We start from the raw sequence: 20,270 nt of genomic DNA, 5'->3' as shown, positions 1-20,270 counted from the left end.
AATACTGTCTGTCTTTTTAATATCAAGAATGTCCCGCTCTTTTTTGTCTCATTCATTCACGTTCCTTTATTAATAACGCTAACAGTCCCACCCGCTGAGAGCTGCGCGGAAAAAGCGAAAGTAACCAGCGAAATGTTTCAAAGTATAAAACAAAGTATATGTTTCAGTCCTGTCACTTTTTTTACATACTTTTACACTTTTTCTGCTGTTCAAAAAATCTTTCTTTTCGCTATTACCACAAAGCTACGAATCTGAGTGCAGGAGCTTTACGTTACCATAGAAACGTCAATGGTTTGCTCGTGACTCTCACAAACAGCTCTGACCGTGCACTGAACACGCACTTTGGCCGGTACAGAAAATGTATAATTATTTTACATGTATATGTAGAGCTTATGTAGGCTCTACAACAAAGGAATTGCTGATCTCTAGTGATGTCTAATTTGTGTAATAGATCATTTGTTAGTAAAGGGTGAGAGATCTGGCGAGCCACATGATTTTTGTCAAAGAGCCAGGTGTGGCTCGCGAGCCATCGGGCCTCTGGTCTAGGAGAACTCACCGGTATCACACACACTCCGGACGCGTCGCGTTCAATTCGAGCAGCGGTCTAAAACAGTTTATTTAATCACCAAACGGACACAAGTTTACTTCAAGAATGAACGAACAATGAGGCATAGATGAGTTTGAAGTTCGGTGTTTAAAAAACGGAGCAAACGGAAAGAGAAAGCGCGATCAATATTATAGCTCTATAAATGAAGCATTAACAAGAATTCGGGACAAATATAATGTAATTTAATGGAAAACTATGTGAATGGCACTCTGTGGCGCGGCAGGATTTTCTGTCGGCTGCATTTAAATCCACGTCTGAAGTTTCCCGCTCTGTTCAGCGTGCAGTATCACGTGTCTAAACAAATAGCACGTGCTGTCAGTGATTTCAACCACTAGAGGCTGCTCTCGTACTGTATAATGACAGCAGACCCTTCTCAGCCGTTCCAGCAACGGACACAACCCGGAAAACTATCGGCATGGATTTTTGCCGATAACAATAGTTCCAGCAAAAAACTATCGGTGCCGATTAATCGGCAAAACCATACATCGGTCGACCTCTACAAGTATGGTTGAGCTTCTATTTATGTTCGGTTATCGGTTTATGCGGTTTTATTAGTTTTTGATCTCTTTACGAATGTTTTGAAGGATCAAGAGTAAAATTACAATTTTCATTTCGGGGGTGAACTAACCCTGAAAAAAAGGAATTAAAAATACATTGGTTTTATGATTTTATAGTAATATTTCAGATTTTCTACTTAACTGTCTACTTTACTTAACTTGGTATTACAATTGGTTGGTCTCTAAATAGTAGCTTCTATAACAAAAGCAGAATTATACCACTGAGTGTACAGCAAGTGAATTAACAGTTATAAAATGGCAGTCAATATCATCTGAATTATTTTCTCTATTTTTCTGTATCATTACTTCTGCTCTAGCTTCTGTCAAGAGTACTGGACCAGTGCATGACACCACTAAAACAGGCTTACTTAAATCTTTGTTGCCTATATACATTATTAGTGTCACTTTTAGTGTCAAGCATTTTTACGTTTAGTGATACTCAAGTACATTTAGATTTGTCCATCCAAAACAAAAAATGTAACATTTATTTCATTTCCCTTGGAAAATAATGTAATATCTGTGTGATAACACATAGCAGTTTGACTACGTGCCTACGTGAAAAAAAAAATTCTTGGCATAATAAATGCGAGCATAAATTGTGTTGTATGAGAAGCAGAGCGCTGCTGTGGGATGTCCATGTAGTCATTATATGCTGCAAACATGCTCCTCATGGTAAAATCACAGGAAAATGATGCTCTGACAGTATTAATTATAAATCTACCATGTACCGTATTGTCCCGAATATAAGACGATGTTTTTTTCTTGGAAATACATCTGAAAAAATGCGGTCGTCTTATATTCAGGGTCTAGACTTTGACATGTCAATAATACACCCACAACAATAGGTGGCGCCAAATACGCATAAAACGAGTGTGCCATGAAATACGTAATGTAATGCGTGTTGTAAAGATCGCAAGAAAAACAAAAGAAGAAGAAAACCTTACAGCTGCATGAGTCATGACTGTCAGGTTAGCCTGATGGGACCAAATTCCCTTTGTGATTTTAAAACGTAAGACAGTACCCAGATTTGAAGACTACAGTAAGATTGAACTTCTACTGTTAATAAGATTTTGGTAGGCTACTATTATTTTTTTATTTTTATGGTATATCAAAAAGTGTTTATTTTTTAAATGTGATTGTTGGTACATTTTACCAGTTTTTACCATACTTTCAAAACAAAAATTAAAATAGGAAAAATATGCAATATGAAAAAAAGTGAAAACAAAATGTGTTTTACTGAGAAAAAACAAGATTTGGTTTTTAAAAAGCCTTTTTCCAAAAGGTACATCTGGAAAAGGGGGGTCGTCTTATAATCAGGGTCGTCTTATATTCGGGCCAATACGGTAATTTCAGCTGATAAAAACATGAGTAATTGTTCTAATCAGCTGGTGAGTGAGGTGATGTAAAAAGAGTCACATGCACCATTTATGGTTAGTTTGTGGTGCTTTGCATGCTTTTAAGCCTGTAATCACCTGTCCTCATTCATTGTAATTGCATGGGAATTGGTGAGCAGCACATTCTTTAAAATTTCTCCTTTCGCACTCCATGGAAGAAAGTCAATCAGGTTTGGATCAACATGAGAGAGAGTAAAGCGTGAAATATTCCTCAAAACTACTCCTGCATGCCTGAGAGGTCTTTATATTCAAAAGACATGAAAATATGAAGGTTACATCTAAGCAAAAAGTCCAACACCAGCATTAGATCTACAACAGTTAGATCTTTTTGAACTCATCTCTGCCCTCTTATCCAGCACGCTATGCCTGTTTGCCACTCTTTTTGACAGGTGTTAAAGGGTTAGTTCACCCAAAAATGAAAATTCTGTCATTAAGCTTCCAGGTTCTACGTCAGAACGCCGGCTCATTATTGGACGGCTCCTGCATCAGAATCACACGCATGCGTCGCGTCACTCACATGTGCAGCTTTGGCCAATAATGACCCGGCGTTCGGATGTAGAACACGGAAGCCTTCACTGTGCTTACTGCATTAACCGCATAAGGATAATGACGGAAGAGAAGAGATTGCTGAATAAAGTTATTATTTTTGTTTTGTTTTTGCGAACAAAGTATTCTCGTCGCTTCATAAAATTATTATAGAACCACTGTAGTCACGTCGCCTGTTTTAACGATGTCTTTAGTACCTTTATGGATCTTGAAAGTTTGGGTGGCGTTGCTGTCAATGGAGGCCTCTCTGAGCCATCGGATTTGATCAAAAATATCTTAATTTGAGTTCTGAAGATGAACGAAGGTCTTAGAGGTGTGGAACGACATGAGGGTGAGTAATTAATGACAGAATTTTCATTTTTGGGTGAACTAACCCTTTAATAGTAATCCAACACCTGTGTTTAGATGCGTGTCCAAACACAACAGAACAACGGGTAGTGCTTATCACTAGGAACAGCAGAAATACCCTTAAGACTGTTTGAACACGGGTGGAGTCTACTAAAGTCTGACCACATTTCCACCTGTGGCCAAGAGCAGACCTGAATAATGGGGATGCCAGGGGACACACAGAGCCCCAGAGTGGTGTTTTTCCATCAGTTGCTGTCAGTTTAGATTTAGAGGAGGAATGACAGATTCACCATAACAAAAGCTTTGTTTTATTACACGGCTAAACTATTATTTTTCGGATCAAAGCAGAGCAGACAGTTGTTGTCATGCATGACACAGACGGTTGCTGCTATTGACAATTTTTCATCAGAATAGCGCTGCTTTGAGTGGGATATGAGACAGTGTGGGTTGGCGGCCAATTTAAATGGCCACCACATAAAATTTCATATTTTATAGCCAATTTTTGGACGATGCAGAAAAAAATGTGCACAATTCTTTTCATCTGAGGTGGATATATTCTTATTCAGGAAGACAAGCTCATTAACTATGAGGGAAACATTATAACAGAATAAATTGCTACATGTGCATAAAAGACTTGTGCCTTTCTAACAACCAGTCATGTGACTGAATAATTCTCTCAAAGCAAAAAAATATAAAAAATCATCACATAGCAACTAAAATGATGCTATCGTGAATCTGAAATGCCAAAGCTCGTCATTAAAAAGACAGCCTAGTATTATCCTCTAGAATGAGAGAGATGGATTCAGGCCGGTTAATGGCCAGTCACTTTGTCATGCGTTCATTGATCATGTTTATGCCATTTAGTGGCTTTCAGTGATGAACTGAAGGATGATTTTATCACTGCTTGAAACAGAAATGTGAATATGAATATAAAAATAATGTATTTGCAAATAAAAATGTGAAAACATATTACACATTATGCAAACCTAACGTTAATGTATAAAATGTATCATGTTTTTAGGCAAGTGCAAATGTCTACAGGGTAATTAACAATGGTTACTATACTATGCTGAAATGACAAAAACAGCAATGTTTGTTGTGTTGTAACTACTGGTTCAAGGTTTCTCATAGGTTACAGTCGTACATCCACCCACTCCATCTTCCATCATTCCTAGTAATAACACCCATCATCATTCCCATGGAAATCCAGCAGTCAGCACCAGTGTATGAACGCTGCTGCCAGCACTGTAGTCACTGGGAATCATTTATAGAGCACCAAATGAAGAGGTTTATGCCTCTAGGGAAACCACTAGTTTTCACAGGAGTAGCCCAACCACAAATTTACATTGGGTCATTTTTCCTTCATAGGACGCAGTGTTTGTACTCAAAGCTTTGTGATGATCTGTTAGATTGCGAGTAGGAAGGCTGGGGGTCTTTTAACGTTATATTAATAATAATATGTTATAAACATTGATTCTGATATTTTTCCTTTAAAATATATGGACAGGCAAACGCCAATTTGGCCCTCTCTAGGTTTAACTAAATATTAAGATTATTATTAAAGACATTTCTGATGCAACTAAATGCATCCAGGGTCGCGCATAATGAAATTATTTAAATCAAACGCAAAATTGAGGATACAGTCTGGTAGACGTTGTCAGTAGGCTAACTGAGCTTTGTTACCAAACGAGCACATCTTCAAAAACGCGACGTCTAAACATCTAACAAACCACTAATCATATTCTAAAGAAGGGCTCAAGGTGGTCAAAATTTGATGCATTGGTATCGAGCATAAGATATGCGTTTAGCCAGTGCTCTTATGAAGGATTGTCGAGCTAATGTAGAGCTATCAAAGCCCTTGATCCGTCTACAAAAACAAGCTCACGTTAGCTTAGCCAGTTAGCCGCCTAAAGTAGGTTAACGCGATAATGGCAAAATAATCAGACAAATTAATGAACAGCAGGCTACACGGTCCAGCACTTCGGCTTTTACTAGTCAACTAATATCACATTTATTGGGATTGTCGTGTGAAGTCATTGAATGATACTCACTGCCCAGCTTTAGGTTTCCGAAACCAGACGAACTCCCGCCTGAGGCCTGCGCGCCCCCCGTCTTTCCTGAAGAGCTTCCACCAGCGACGGCTGATCCGGCGGCGGCTGCAGCGGCTCCCGGGATCCCCGGAGGCTCAGCAAACGAGCTAGTCCTGGGCCGCCCGCTGCCGCTCATTTCGGGTTGCAAGTGTGCCAGAGCGGGGGTAAACTGTGCCTGTAGACTGGCCCAGGCGCGTAGTGGATATGTCAATTTAGACTACAGTAAACGTTAAAAAAAAAATAAGATTGCTGAACTATTCTAATAGCAAACTGTGCGCCTCTTTCTTTCTCTGTGGCTGGGCAACCAGAGCTGACGCACAGTGACGCTCTATGCGCATTGTTTTCTGGGTAATGAAGTTCAACAACACTTTCACGTGCATAGATCCTGCAGCATGAGCATGACTAGCTTTTCATTCATTTTTCACGCCAAGGACTCATAAATATAAATGCACCATCTTTTTTTCTTACCAATAAAACTGTGCCCGTCAATAGAATAAAATACTCGAAATGAACCTAATTTCCAATCAGTCTTTAGGAAGCAGAATGTTTGAAAAGCCATGCATTGCATAACCTTATGGCATAACATACTATAATACAGTAAATAGCTAAATAAATACTGAAATGATTACTTTGACTTCAGATGAAAAGTGCTATCACATTTGTTGTCGATTAAAATCTCTTCTTTTACAAAAACGTTTAAATTGACAAAATGTCCATTTACATGAAAGTCAAACAGTTTTTCCCTTAATGGTTCAGGAATGGGCTGATAAGGGAAATGTTTTAATATCAATGCCTACCATTCGCGGGACTAATCATAATCTTTATATTTGCGCGAGATATACATTTCCGAACAATTAATAATCCATAATATTTAACAATAAACACATGGTGTGTTTTGAGATGTTTTATTATTAATGAATTTATTGGTTGTTTAGGACCTTAGATCAGCAGATGTAGCCGCTCTTCTTCTTCTTCTTTGACGTTTTATGGCGGTTGGCAAACCAGCTTTAGGTGCATTTACCGCGTCTTGTCTAGTTGAAGATTTACCACTCATTAAACTTGATAGTGCTGAATAGGAGTCTGAACATATGACTACTTCAGGTATATTAATGTCTTCAACCCACTGAAGAACCAATAATATGGCAATAATTTCTGTTGTATAAACTGATAGGTGATTAGATGTTCTTTTTGCTATTCTATACCTGAACCTTGGAACATATATTGCTGCTGCTGTGCGTCCTGTTTCAGGATCTTTAGATCCATCTGTATATATATGAGTTAGATGTAGCCTCGCATTCATACCAAACAGTATACCCTAGCATCCAACAGCTAGACTGACAGTCTTTCTAGCCAATCAGCGCACTGCACAAGCCACACGTGGTTCCTCCACGGGGCGGGGCAGCACGCACATAGCAAGGAACAGAGGCCAGACAAACGCTACATTTCCACATCCACCATCGTCTTTACGTCAAAACAATTAACAAACAGTGCGACGCGCTGAATAATACTGGTTCGTTGCGGTGAGAAACGCACTGTGAACACCGGAAAGCTTCCGCGGGGCTGACGAGCGTTGCACAAGGGATAGCCCGACTACAGCGCGCGAGGTGAGGTTTAGAAACGGCCGGGGAAAGAAGGCCTCCCTTCAGCGCTCTTAGACCTGCGGGGAAAAGTGAAGAGCGCCGCCTGACGACCGCCATACAGCGGGGTGGCTAGCTCAGGAGACAGCGGGGTGCGCCATAAGCTCTGGTAAAATCTGAAGAGCGCCACCAACTGCTCGCCAAAAGGTGAGCCGCTTGTCTGAAACCCGCTAAATGCTGTTGTCTGTTTGTACGGATTCCGCCACGACTAGTGCTAGAAGTTTTGCATGATTCTCGGGTGTATTATCAATCCTTTTGCTTTTAACACCTGCATCTGTACCACATTTGTAATGTCTGTCATATTTTTCAGATTTATTAATGAAGAGAAATTACTGAATTGTGGACTCTTTATATCACGGAGCTGCCACATGTTATGCAGGGACTTCATTATTATAATTAATGCATAAGTGTCATAGGTTACCGGATTTAATAATTGTTTTTATAAATATCTGATAGTGTTCACTGTTTACAAAAAGTAGGGTCACAGCTGTGAAACCTAATAAAACTAGTTGAAATATTAGTAGAAACATAAATATGTGTGTATATATATATATATATACACACACATTACGATTTTGTTAATATAACTACATTTAAATAATATTTTTGGACTTTTGCTGAGGCCCTGTAATTGAGAAGCACTGATCTAACTGGTCTGAGGTGGTCTTAGGGGTATTATATGATTGAATTATAAAATTAAAGATTGAAATTGTACATTTGTGTAGCGATAATCTCAAAGTTTTGCAATTTTAAAAACTAAATGGCACGTTAAGTTGTGTGACACGTTTTGTCCCATATCTCAATGGTTATATATATATTATATTTGTAATATCTATATAATTAGTGGTCTGTGGGAATCTGTTCCTGAATGATAGGTTATGGTATCTAATATAAATGTGCAAGGCCAGATAATTTGTCTGGGAATGTTCTGACATATCTGTATTTCTTTAGTTTTTTTTTTTTTTTCAGGTTGTTTTGAGGCTTATGATTCATATTGAGCATAAGAATGCATACTGAACCCAGTGACTGTGACTCATAACCCCAGCACTGCATCTGCTCTTCAGCACACCAAGAGACTCTGCATCTTAACAAGTTTAGAACTGTGCAGTTACCATGAGTGAGCAGGAATATGTGGAGCATCAGTACATGTGCAGTGAGTGCCAGCAGCTCTTTAATACGCTGGAGGAGGTGCTGGTGCATCAGCAGATCCACACCGGAGCAGAGGGGGACGAGGTCGAGGTCCTGCCGAGCCTTGAGGACTGTGACGCTGGGAAGAGCCAGTATCAATGCCTTGAGTGTGGAGCCATCCTCAGGAACCCAGATGAACTGCTGCTGCATCAAGAGCTGCACATGAGAGAGGCAGGCCAGGGTGAGTGCAGTGTTTAATGTATGTGCTATACTGTATATTTAAGTTGGGAGTTTTTTCAAGTGCATGTAATCAGCACATGAATGCTTTATTTTCAGAGCTGTGTGAGGTCACAGAGGTGGATGCTGTCGATGCAGAAGTGCCAATCCAGTATCAGTGTTTGGAATGTCTGGCTCTGTTTGACACACCTGAGCTGTGGTTGGCTCACAGACAGGCACACAATAGAAGCAGCACCCACAGCAGCTTGAACACTGACACAGTGAGTACACACACGCACACACACACACACACCGATAAACGAGGCTGGGTATCCATGCTGATTCTGATTTGCTCTCAGTTTGTTTTGATTAGATTCCAATTCATTTGGGAATATTCCAGTTGCAATGTTCATTTATGTATGAAAGAAATCTCTTTCAGCTAATGAACCGTTTGAATTGGTATATTATAAAAATGTTCAGATTGTAAATTGACAGCAGAGTTCTGTGAATGCCATCTAAAGAAAACTTTAGTTCAACTGGAATAATGTTATATTTATGTGTAAAACTTTTTATAACAATATGTACAATTATTATAAAACAATAAACTCCCATGAAAAAGTATTGAAAAGCACTAAATGTGTTAATATGGCATATGTATAAATCAAATAATTTAATGTACATTACTGTTCTAAAGTCTGGGGTTGGTAATATTTTTTTTTTAATGTTTTTAAAAAGTCTTTTATGCTCACCAAGATGCATTGATATAAAAAGACCGTAAAATCAGTAATACTGTAAAACATTAATACAATGTAAATTACAATGTTAATTTCTTTTTTATATATATATATATTTCAAATTGTAAAAATGTAGTATATTCCTGTGCAAAGCTGAATTTTAAGCATCATTACTCCAGTTTTCAGTGTCACATGATCCTTCAGAAATCATTCTAATAAGCTGATTTGGTGCCCAGGAAACATTTCTTATTGTTGTTGAAAATGTTGTGCTGCTCAACATTTTTTGGGAAACCGTGATACCTTTTTTCAGGATTCTTTGATTAATAGAAAGTTCGATACGACTGCTTATTTGAAATATAATTTTTTTGTAACAATGTAAAAGTCTATTGTCGCTTTTGTTTACAATAAATGCGTCCTTGCTGAATAGAAGTATAATTTAAAAAAATCTTAAGATATTTTAGATATTAGATATCTAATTTTGACAGAAATTCTAATATCAGCTAATAACTGTTGTCAGTAACACAATAATGCTGTTTAATAGAGAAATGTGTATCTATTTAAACAAATCAATTATTAATATCATCAAAACCATCTACACCCTGATTGCCACTGTGTCAGGTTCTTGAGGTGCTCAACAAACAACTTGTACATACTGCAGAGTAATATATTTATCTTGTGATCTTTTTAGCCATTTCTAATTTAATTGTGGGTTCTGTTTCAGGAATATGTTCTTCAGGCAGATGGTTCAGTCACTCCGGTTCAGTTGCTCAATGTTCAAAATCTAGTTCTGGATGAACAGAAGGCAGGCCAGATCCTGACCTTAGCCCAGGTCTGTTTACATACATATATACATACATACATACAGCTATACACACACAACACATTCTTTAAAGAGGGTTTGTTTTACACCATGATCGAACTAGGAGTGATGTGATAAAAGCTATATTTGATTTTTGTTCATGTCACAGTGGGGTCCATGGTGATAGGATCAGGTTTTCCCCCTCTTAGTAATTCAGGAGTTTCGTTGTGACAATGTCTGGGCCTATTTCCACATTGTTCTTCTTAGGCCAGGACAAAGAGAGTGGGGACACTGGGGTGATGGTGGGGTATGAAGATATTTCTGGGGCTAAGGAAGATGAAGGAAGAAGTAATGGATCTGAAGAGGGCAGCAAAGTTGGCAAAGTTATTGCTGGGAGGCGTACATACACTGCCCGCTTGGCTGGTTTGGGTTTGACACCGTCACCCAGCAATCTTCGGTGTGAGGAGTGCAAAAGAACATTCACCTCTGCCAATCGGCTTGTGGCACACCTTCGAGTGCATGAACAAGGAACACATGAGTGCCCAGAGTGTGATAAAGTGTTTAAGAAGTTGGTGTCCCTTCAGACTCACATGCGCACACACTCTGGTGAGGCACGCTTTCTGTGTGTGGACTGTGGACATGGTTTTACCACAGAAATTACTCTTATGATACACAGGTAATAACAAATACAAACTTGTGTTGTCAAACATCAAAACTCTTGTCATCAAAACGAAATTTTATCTTGCTTTTCCCGCTTTAGGAAATCCCATACATCTGAGCCACTGCACAAATGCCCATTTTGTGCCAAAACCTTCACCAACATGACCAAGTTCTTGTACCATCGTCGCACTCACAGAGTACGTGAGCCGACCGCACCAGTCTCTCAGGTAATAGTTGACTTAATAAACAAAATTAGCTATGCACAACATCAGTATCATATTGGTTATCAGACAATATTAGAGATTTTGAAATTTATTGTTAAATGTATCCGTATTGGTGAATATTTTATATATATATATATATATATATATATATATACATATACATATATATATAGACATTCTTTTTTTTTTTGTAATTGATCAAGCAGACTTGTTGGAACATTATATCTCCAGAGAACCTTAACATGTCTTCTAAGTAAAGAGTAATTGCTGAATTTGAGGGGGTGTACTCATTTATGCTGTGCACTGTATTTATATATATATATATATATATATATATATATACATTTACCAGTATTTGAGTGTTCATGCTCATTTCTCCTATTATTACATTTAGAGGCCTTTGCCCTCATCAAAATTCAATTTGATGTTTAAAAACACTAGGGATGCACCAATATTCAATTCTGTCCAATACTGATATGATAATAATTTTCTTGTTTTGGCTGATAATCAATAAATACCTCATATTAAAATGTTATACTAATTTGTCTAATGTAAATAAAAAAAATAAAAACTTTAAAACTTAAAATCAGTTGTTTAAATGATACAAGGGAATATAGGCATTAAAGGGTTAGTTCACCCAAAAATGAAAGTTAGGCTGCGTTTTACTCACCCCCGATGCATCCTAGGTGTATATGACTTTCTTCTTTCAGACGAATCCAGTCGGAGTTATTTTCATTTTTGGGTGAACTAACCCTTTAAAGGCATAATAATGTACACAATAAAACAACAATGTTCATAGTATAGAAAAAATGGTCATGTACAAATAAATATTCAGTATTGGTGATGCATATAGAATATTTCACATTTAAAAATTCATAATTTAAAAAATCTGTAATACCTTCCGATAACCAATAATGTACAGACATATAGTTCATTCTTAAAAAGCACCAATAACTTATTATTATGAATTATTATAATTGATTTATTACATATTTGCACTGAGGTCGTGCGATTTAAGAAATATCAATTTTTAAAAAGATGTACACTGTAAGTGCTATTGTTCATTTTATCCATAAAAACTTCAGAACCTAATAATTGCACAAAAGCCTATTATATACTTTTTTCCTTAGAACGGAACTGAATGTGAATGTTTTAACTAAGAAAAAAATTTAATATTAATTCAAACCTCTCCCCTCTGCAGTTTGTACTGGCCCAGCAGTCACCTCTCTCTATCATTCAAAGAGCAAGAGAACGAGAGGCTGCTTGGAGGAAAGAGAGACAAGCGGTGACTATTCCTCCTGTGGAAGATGACAGAAAAGAGTCCAGTGGCACAGGTTCTGGAGGTATTGCAGTGGTTTCCCAGTCTTCAGAGCCAACAGAAAATGGGCTTCATGCTGAACCCTCAAACACAGAACAAACCCAAAATGGAGGGAAAATACAGACAGACGACCCTAACCATTCAACTGCTGCCAATGTGGGAGGAGGAGAGGAAGAAAGTAAACTTGGGACTCTTGCTGCTGAGGAAGAGCCAAAGTTCCCTTGCTCTATTTGTAATAAAAGATTCTCCTCACAGGTTCATCTGTTGCGTCATCGCCGAACGACTCATACGACCGAAAGGCGCTTTAAATGCAACATCTGCGGGAAACCGTTCAAGAAGCAGATCCATCTGCGAAACCACCTGCGCACACACACGGGCGAGCGTCCGTTCCAGTGCAACGTGTGTGGAAAGACCTTTTCCTCTCTTGCAAATCTTTCCCGCCATGGACTTACACACACGGGAGTCCGTCCGTACCGGTGTGACGTATGCCACAAAGCCTTCAGCCAATCGTCAAATCTACGCCAACACCGTCAGCATCTTCACAGCAACACGACGCCCTCACCCTATCCAGACTGCTCTGCTACTTTTATCCGTCCTGCTAAACTTGTAGCTCAACGTTTTCTTCACCACCCAGGGTCACCGGCACCTTACCCCTGTCCGCATTGTTCCGAGGGGTTCTTGCGCAAGCGTCAGCGAGACCTACATTGCCTGGAGGAGCATCCCAACCTGACACAGCCACATGGCATCTCCCAGGACTCCCAGGTTAGCAGTCAACAGGGCACGACGGATAAGACAGAGCAGCTAAGCACTCCTTCGATGGCGAGACCTAATCTGGATTGCACTATTTGTGGCAAGAGGTTAAACTCTCCTGCAAATCTCCGCCTGCACCAGCTAAGTCACGGACTTGGGCCCGGCCGGCCACGAGGCTCCAGCTCTGCCACTGGGAAGTCTCATCCCTGTCCGGTCTGTGGAAAACTTTTTGGTTCAGCCTCAAGCGTTACACTACATCAGAGAGTACACACCGGTGAGCGTCCGTATCCTTGTGCGATCTGCGGAAAACGGTTTCGCCAGAACACACACCTGCGGGAGCACCTCGGGCGAGCGTCCGTTCCAGTGCAGCGTGTGTGGAAAGACCTTTTCCTCTCTTGCAAATCTTTCCCGCCATGGACTTACACACACGGGAGTCCGTCCGTACCGGTGTGACGTATGCCACAAAGCCTTCAGCCAATCGTCAAATCTACGCCAACACCGTCAGCATCTTCACAGCAACACGACGCCCTCACCCTGTCCAGACTGCTCTGCTACTTTTATCCGTCCTGCTAAACTTGTAGCTCAACGTTTTCTTCACCACCCAGGGTCACCGGCACCTTACCCCTGTCCGCATTGTTCCGAGGGGTTCTTGCGCAAGCGTCAGCGAGACCTACATTGCCTGGAGGAGCATCCCAACCTGACACAGCCACATGGCATCTCCCAGGACTCCCAGGTTAGCAGTCAACAGGGCACGACGGATAAGACAGAGCAGCTAAGCACTCCTTCGATGGCGAGACCTAATCTGGATTGCACTATTTGTGGCAAGAGGTTAAACTCTCCTGCAAATCTCCGCCTGCACCAGCTAAGTCACGGACTTGGGCCCGGCCGGCCTCGAGGCTCAAGCTCCGCCACTGGCAAGTCTCATCCCTGTCCGGTCTGTGGAAAACTTTTTGGTTCAGCCTCAAGCGTTACACTACATCAGAGAGTACACACCGGTGAGCGTCCGTATCCTTGTGCGATCTGCGGAAAACGGTTTCGCCAGAACACACACCTGCGGGAGCACCTTCGCACGCATTCGGGCGAGCGTCCGTTCCGGTGCGAGTTCTGCGATAAGGGCTTTGTGCAGAGCATGCATCTGGCAGAACACCGGCGTACACACACGGGCGAGCGGCCGCATGCTTGCGGTGAATGTGGAAAGACCTTCAAGACGTTTTCGAACCTTAGGAACCATCGTAAGACCCACACTCACACCCAAAAGCAACAAGAGCCAGAACACAATGCAGAAGCAGTGACTGCAGAATGTAACACAGCAACTTTTGCTGTTGTGGAAGCTTCTGAGATGGACATGGCAGCCACGGTACCAGCCTTCTGCCAGCAAGAGGTTCAGCTTGGACAGCCCCAAGTCATTCAAATACAGACATCCAACCTGACACAGGTAGGAAGCTGTTACTTCTATGTGTTAGAGCTCGGAATCGATTTCCAAAAAAAAAAAGATTCAGAGGCCTTGGGAATCAAAAATCTATTGCAAAGGTTGGAAAAATAAAAGGGAATCGACTCCTCTTTAATAGCTTTTTCAGCTCAATACAGCTAATCATTAATTCACATCTCGTTCGCTCACTATAGTGATGGATGGTCAGTTTCAATAAATGGGTTAAAAAAAATGATTGCAGCTGTTCTTTTACATCGTACGTATTTCTAACAACTCAGTATCATGGTATGTCATGCAGAAACTTTCAAATAAAGCCATATGTATGAACATGTATTGCTGATTAAGATGATTAACTTTCATTTACTCAAGTTACTGCATGTCGAATAACATACAACATAAAATATGATTAGCTTATGTCTTCAACATGTTTCCTACATTAAAGCCAAGTGATATTAGGTGAACATGTTCCTCTGATGTTAAAAAGAAAAGAAAACAACAGTGAGGAATCGATTCCAGAGTCAGTTCCAGAACCATGAATCAGAATCAATTGATTCCAATTTTTTTTTGCATTTTTGGAAACCGCCCTACTGTGTGTGAGTTTGGGTCTTTGCTAGTTCTGCATATAAATTTTTGGTGCAAAAAACAATGGTTTCTATTTTTTCAACATTTCAGACTCATGGAACTCCCACTATCATGTGTAACGAGCTTGGAGAGACTATAGCCATCATTGAGACAAGCGGAGACCTGGCAGAGGCCATCGAGCTGTACCACACGGCATTGGAGAGTGGCATCAGCATGGAGGCCATCACTGTGGACAGCCTGCAGTTAATGTGAGAGAAGTGAAGAACAGGGCAGCATTCCTGTGGCCATCGTCTTGGAGATTTAAAGACTGCGATTAAAAGAAGAGCATAAGTGATGTCAGATGGGTCAGAACAAGTGAAAGCAGAGATTGAGAGAAAGTGTTCCAAATTCAAGACGTTGTATTAATTTCCATTAAAGTCATTGAATGTGTGAACACGCGTACCTCAAATAGCCGATCCAGTCTATCCTTTCAGATATTTTTCAGCCTTGTTTTAAATTTTTAAAAGACATTTTTCAAAATTTCAGTTTACAATCTTAAAAGAGGGCTGATTTTAGAGGATGCATCTGACAGGCTCAGATCTATGATTAGATGGCTCCTGTTTTGGGACTAGAAATGGACAGTCTGTCTTACTGATGACACCGCATGACACTCTTGTTCTGGCATTTGGACAGAGCCAGATAGAGGGTATAAAGGCACAGATTTCTAAATTAAAGAATTACACCCATGGACAGTAATGATTTCCGGTTAACATTCTAACCTGCAGTTGTTGCAAGGAGGTAGTTTAAGGGCATTGACCTGAAGAACAAAACAACAGGGAAGAGGGAGTTCAAAACAAGTAATGGACACAGGATTCCCATGTGTTACATATCATACATCTCTCGGTCTGTACACTGAATGTTTGTAGCATTTTTAATGTTATGATGCTGATTTGGAGAAGTGTTGCAAATAAACAGTTTCTCTGTTTCCCTTGTAATTGCTTTGAGGAAATAACAGCAATAACGACATCACCTTAAAGGGATAGTTCGCTCAAAATTGAACATTCTGTCATCATTTCTTCACCCTCGTGTTGTTTAAAACCTATATGACTTTCTTCTGCGGAACAAAGAGAAGATATTTTAAATGTTTCAACGTTCTTAGTAGATGCAGTGCAAGTCAAATGGGGCCAAAAGGGGACCCAAGTGACTTTCATTGTATGGACAAAAACCACACTGAAGACATTTTTGAAAATAACACTTTTGTGCTCTGGAGTAAAATCTATTTAAATCTGTTCTGACGTTACATGGAATTCATTAGTCTCTTCATACTGCAATTGGCTTTGTAGGTTAATCTTCTTTACAGGTAGCATGTCAAGAAATGTGATAAACTTACCACAATATACCCATAATGTAACTAGTACCTGCATATAGAAACACCCAATCATTCCTTTATTCTTAATGTTCACATCTAATAACTTGATGTACTATTCAGCCATACTCTAACTTTCAGAACTCAAAACTTCATACACAAAAGTAGATCAGTGAAGTTTTACACATAATTGTGCTTCTTCCTCAATCTTTCTACTTATAACGAAGAGTCTGTTTCTTTGAACATCTATTTATTTGTTTACTGAGAGATACAGTTCAAATGGAAAGCGTATCGGTATAAAGTCTTTCTCGGATATGTAAATCAGCAAAACAAGGGAACACATTAAGAACAGTTTCTAACCATATTTCTTTATTTCTCCTTTTGTTATACAATTTCATTTCTTGTTACTGGCTTTGTTTCTTCCAATGAGGTTTCTGCTCTTTATTGTGATTCTTGAGTCTTTGGACTCTTACTGTATTTATGTACAACAAAGACCAGTGCTGCAAGAGAAGATCACCATCTATGGCCTCCCAGTCTCACCTCACAGCCTTAAAGTGATTGAGGAAAGAACCATAAAGTGACAGGAAGAGGAATGAGAAAGGGGAGGAATGTAAGTGGCAAACCGAAATAATAAAAAATGTACAACTACCAGAAAGATGTTTGGAGTGTCTAACAACAAAAGATTATGTAATTACTTCCTGGTAAGAAATAAAACATTGTGAATATCAATATAAAGAGTGAAAGAAAAATGTAAAAAAAAAAAAAAAAAGGTAGTGGAAGTGCCTCTATGTGCGAGGGAAGAGCTGAACTCATCCCTCCGTTTCTGCTAAAGAAAGAGTATATTAATAGGAATACAGTATATATAGGTTATAAGGATCAGATCCACAAGAACAACAAAGCATTAAAGGGGTCATAGGATGCCAATTTTCCACAAGCTGATATGATTGGATTCTTAATGAAAAGTCTGTAACAGTTTGGTTAAAATTTCCCAATGGTAGTGTAAAAAACCCTTTTCAGCTCAAGCCGTTTTTGTAGCTTTTTCCTTTAAATGTTAATGAGCTCTGCTGACCCCGCCCCTCTCTTCCGAGCCGCTCTCTGAGGGACTGTTTACTTTAGCCGCATTCATTGTGAAACTTGCTAATTAGCACATTATTAGGAAAGGCGATTTGCAAAGATTCATTACAAAACATTATACTCACTTCTTCTGTAGATGAGGCTGGATCGTGAATGATTCGCGTGAACATAGACGCATTTAGGTAGATCGGGGAGCATTCCCTTAAAAAACAAACGTAATCCACTGCGAGTTCAGCGGCTCAGATGTCGGGAGTAAATGACGAATGCTATGTTCATTATTACATCCAACAACAGAAGACCTCAATCGCTTAGGAGTCATTCTTGTCTACACCTGCTCTGGCGGTGAAACAATGGCGGACTGATGACAGCTCACTCAGGGCGGGTCTAAGGTAAGACACCAGTCCAGCCTGTGCTGAAACGCTACTGTCAATCAAACTATCGTGGGAGGGGCTTGTCTGTGTGGTGTCACACAGACAGGCATCTGAGATCGGCTCGATTTGAGAAAGGGGAAAACATTTAACCAGATTTAAAAAAAAACACTGGGTGGATTTTTATCATTATAGGGTGGTTGTGTACACACACTGCCAACACACATTTCAGTTCAAACAACTTGTAAAAGTGCATGTAGCATCCTATGACCCCTTTAATAAGAACAGTAATAATGAGATTTTATAACCTGTAGCATTACGAGTTGAAAAATCAAGTTTCTCTAAAAAGTTAATAAAATTCTTATAGTAAATTCTTACGAATATATTCCCAACATTCTCTTTGCTCCGTGCTTCACCAGCTCATGAAAAGCTGAATAAAAAAGGCAGGGAAAGAAATGTTTAAATATGTGGAATCTCTTAATATATGGAAAAACATAAATCAATGGCAATAATGTGCCTGTTGACTTCCCTTCCATGACCTTTTTCCTTCATGGCTAGCCAATCAGAGGCCTCAGAATGACTCCAGTTTGACTGACAACCACTAAAGCCAATCATCGGACGAAAGGTTTATGAATGGCAGCGCAGTTCAGTCCCTCACCAAAGGTTTTCAGTGCCTTAAAGCTCTCTAGGAAAAGTCTTCAAAAATTAAAACACCACAGAAGAAGAAAAAAATCTAAAATAAAAGGACAATAAGTCTTCATTATCACTTAAACTCAGCCAATGGAGGCCCGCCTCACAATGACTGGCAGTAACCCACAAACCAATAATAAAACACCTGTGGCCAAACAGACCTACGAACACAGCTCAGTCTGAAAAGGGATGGGGTGCCCTCGCACGTCTCGCCTTTCTAGAGGCATCAGCAGCACTGCGACTTCACTGGCGTACAGGACAGGCCCACAGTCCTCTAGTTTCAAAGTCCAAAGGAAGCCTAATGACTAAGATAATGCTGTAAATTAAAGAGTGTATATTCAACAGTGTCTGTGTTTATGTAGGCAAGTGTCTGAATGTGTCGATGTTAAGTTTTCATAATTCAACATCACGTGAAATACTGAGAAGTTTCAAAACCCCAAAGCGTTTCGAGGCGTCTCCCCTCATCTGCCCCATATCCATGAAAATTTTGCTCTTGCTTTTTCTCTCTAAGTCCTTCGGAGGCGGTCATAGCAGAGACAAGACAACAAATGTAGATCATGCAGATGTTGAGGGGAGACATCTGGTCTTCAAGCCATCCATCTGCCCATCAACCTCATCTGGTGGAGTCCTGTGAATCGCCAGCATTTCTGGGCTCCTCCGAGCTGTTCTGCTCACCCTCCCGCTCGGCCTCTTTTTCCTGAGGCTCTGCCCCAACAGTGATGTCACTGGCCGCCACCACCCCAGAAGGCCCCGGCAATGAGGATATATCTGAAGTGCCGGCCAATTCCGACGGAGCTGCCGTTTGCATGATCTTTTGCCGGACCTCTCGGATCTTGAGCTGTAAACACACCTTAGTGGGGAAGATATCAGAGTATCGCGCCTGGAATGCAGCAGTAGCTTGAGCTATTGAATGAAGGAGAGGGGCGAAAGGGGGAGAGAAAGACAGCATTAGATGGAAGAAAATTATGAAAAGGATTTTTATTTATCTAATGCAGGGGTTTTCGGCCTTCATAATCTCAGAAGATGCGCCACTCAGCCAACTTAATGACTGGCAACATAAATCACAGCATGATGCTCTTAATAACAAGTTCTGACTTCAGTTTTGGTCTCTTTCTCACACAAAGCCATCGCAAGGCATCAGAAGTGCAAATGTTTTATGATGCATTTATGGAATTTTTTGAAGCGTCAGTCAATTCTTTTTGTAATTGCATGAAAAAGAGAGAGCAGAATTTCTCAATTTTTGTTCAATAGACATGCTCGGAATGACGTGATGGTGAGAAAATTAGATAATGTTCATTTCATTCCTTTAAAGGGGTCATATGATGCTATTTTAAAGATAGCCCGGTCTGGATCAGCCTTCTCTTTTAGATAGAATAAATCCTTTTGTGGGAGACTTTGAGCCTTGTAACTCTGCAGGTCTTATACATGCACAAATAGCTACACAACACATTAAAGAAAAGGAAAAATAGAAATCGCATCATATGACCCCTTTAATATTGTGAATTATGCGCTAGGCTGGGTGATATGGCCAAAAATACAATCACAATATTAATTTACCATAAATGTGGAAATGCTTTCCATATGTTTGTTAGACCATGAGAATGAATGTAAACATAATGTTTGTTCACAATTAAACCCCACATTTTAATTTAGGGTCCTAAAAAAGTCCATTTTATTTTCCCCTAAATTCTGTTTTCCATTTTGCTTTTTGTGTTTTATGATTTATTATAATGTATCATCAAAAATGGTGTCTAATAAAGTAAATGAATAAAAC

General features: G+C 39.8%; 3 protein-coding genes across 3 annotated transcripts in view; 1 reads left to right on the top strand and 2 right to left on the bottom strand.

The window, feature by feature from the left end:
* LOC107724158 (glycogen synthase kinase-3 beta-like) overlaps nt 1-5,907 on the bottom strand; it is a 27,363-nt gene extending 21,456 nt beyond the window's left edge. The window contains exon 1 of the mRNA XM_016532963.1: nt 5,504-5,907. Within this exon, the coding sequence (XP_016388449.1) occupies nt 5,504-5,678 (175 nt within the window). The 5' untranslated portion in view covers nt 5,679-5,907. The remainder of the gene's footprint in view (nt 1-5,503) is intronic.
* Nucleotides 5,908-6,866: 959 nt separating this feature from the next.
* On the top strand, nt 6,867-16,038 carry LOC107724151 (zinc finger protein 574-like). The gene is made up of 10 exons (XM_016532955.1): nt 6,867-7,326; nt 8,149-8,548; nt 8,644-8,804; nt 9,979-10,086; nt 10,226-10,236; nt 10,274-10,732; nt 10,817-10,943; nt 12,142-12,657; nt 13,373-14,443; nt 15,110-16,038. The coding sequence occupies exons 2-10, from the start codon at nt 8,293-8,295 to the stop codon at nt 15,269-15,271; spliced, it is 2,871 nt and encodes a 956-aa protein (XP_016388441.1). The 5' UTR covers nt 6,867-7,326; nt 8,149-8,292; the 3' UTR covers nt 15,272-16,038.
* A 1,987-nt stretch (nt 16,039-18,025) lies between these two features.
* Nucleotides 18,026-20,270, bottom strand: part of LOC107724155 (protein capicua homolog) — a 39,382-nt gene continuing 37,137 nt past the window's right edge. The window contains exon 21 of the mRNA XM_016532958.1: nt 18,026-19,399. Within this exon, the coding sequence (XP_016388444.1) occupies nt 19,110-19,399 (290 nt within the window). The 3' untranslated portion in view covers nt 18,026-19,109. The remainder of the gene's footprint in view (nt 19,400-20,270) is intronic.

This window comes from Sinocyclocheilus rhinocerous, unplaced genomic scaffold (genome assembly GCF_001515625.1).
Source record: "Sinocyclocheilus rhinocerous isolate Xijiao unplaced genomic scaffold, SAMN03320098_v1.1 scaffold1326, whole genome shotgun sequence".
Lineage (NCBI taxonomy): Eukaryota > Metazoa > Chordata > Actinopteri > Cypriniformes > Cyprinidae > Sinocyclocheilus > Sinocyclocheilus rhinocerous.
Note: the sequence above shows the minus strand (reverse complement) of the source record. Positions and strands in the feature narration are given on the sequence as shown.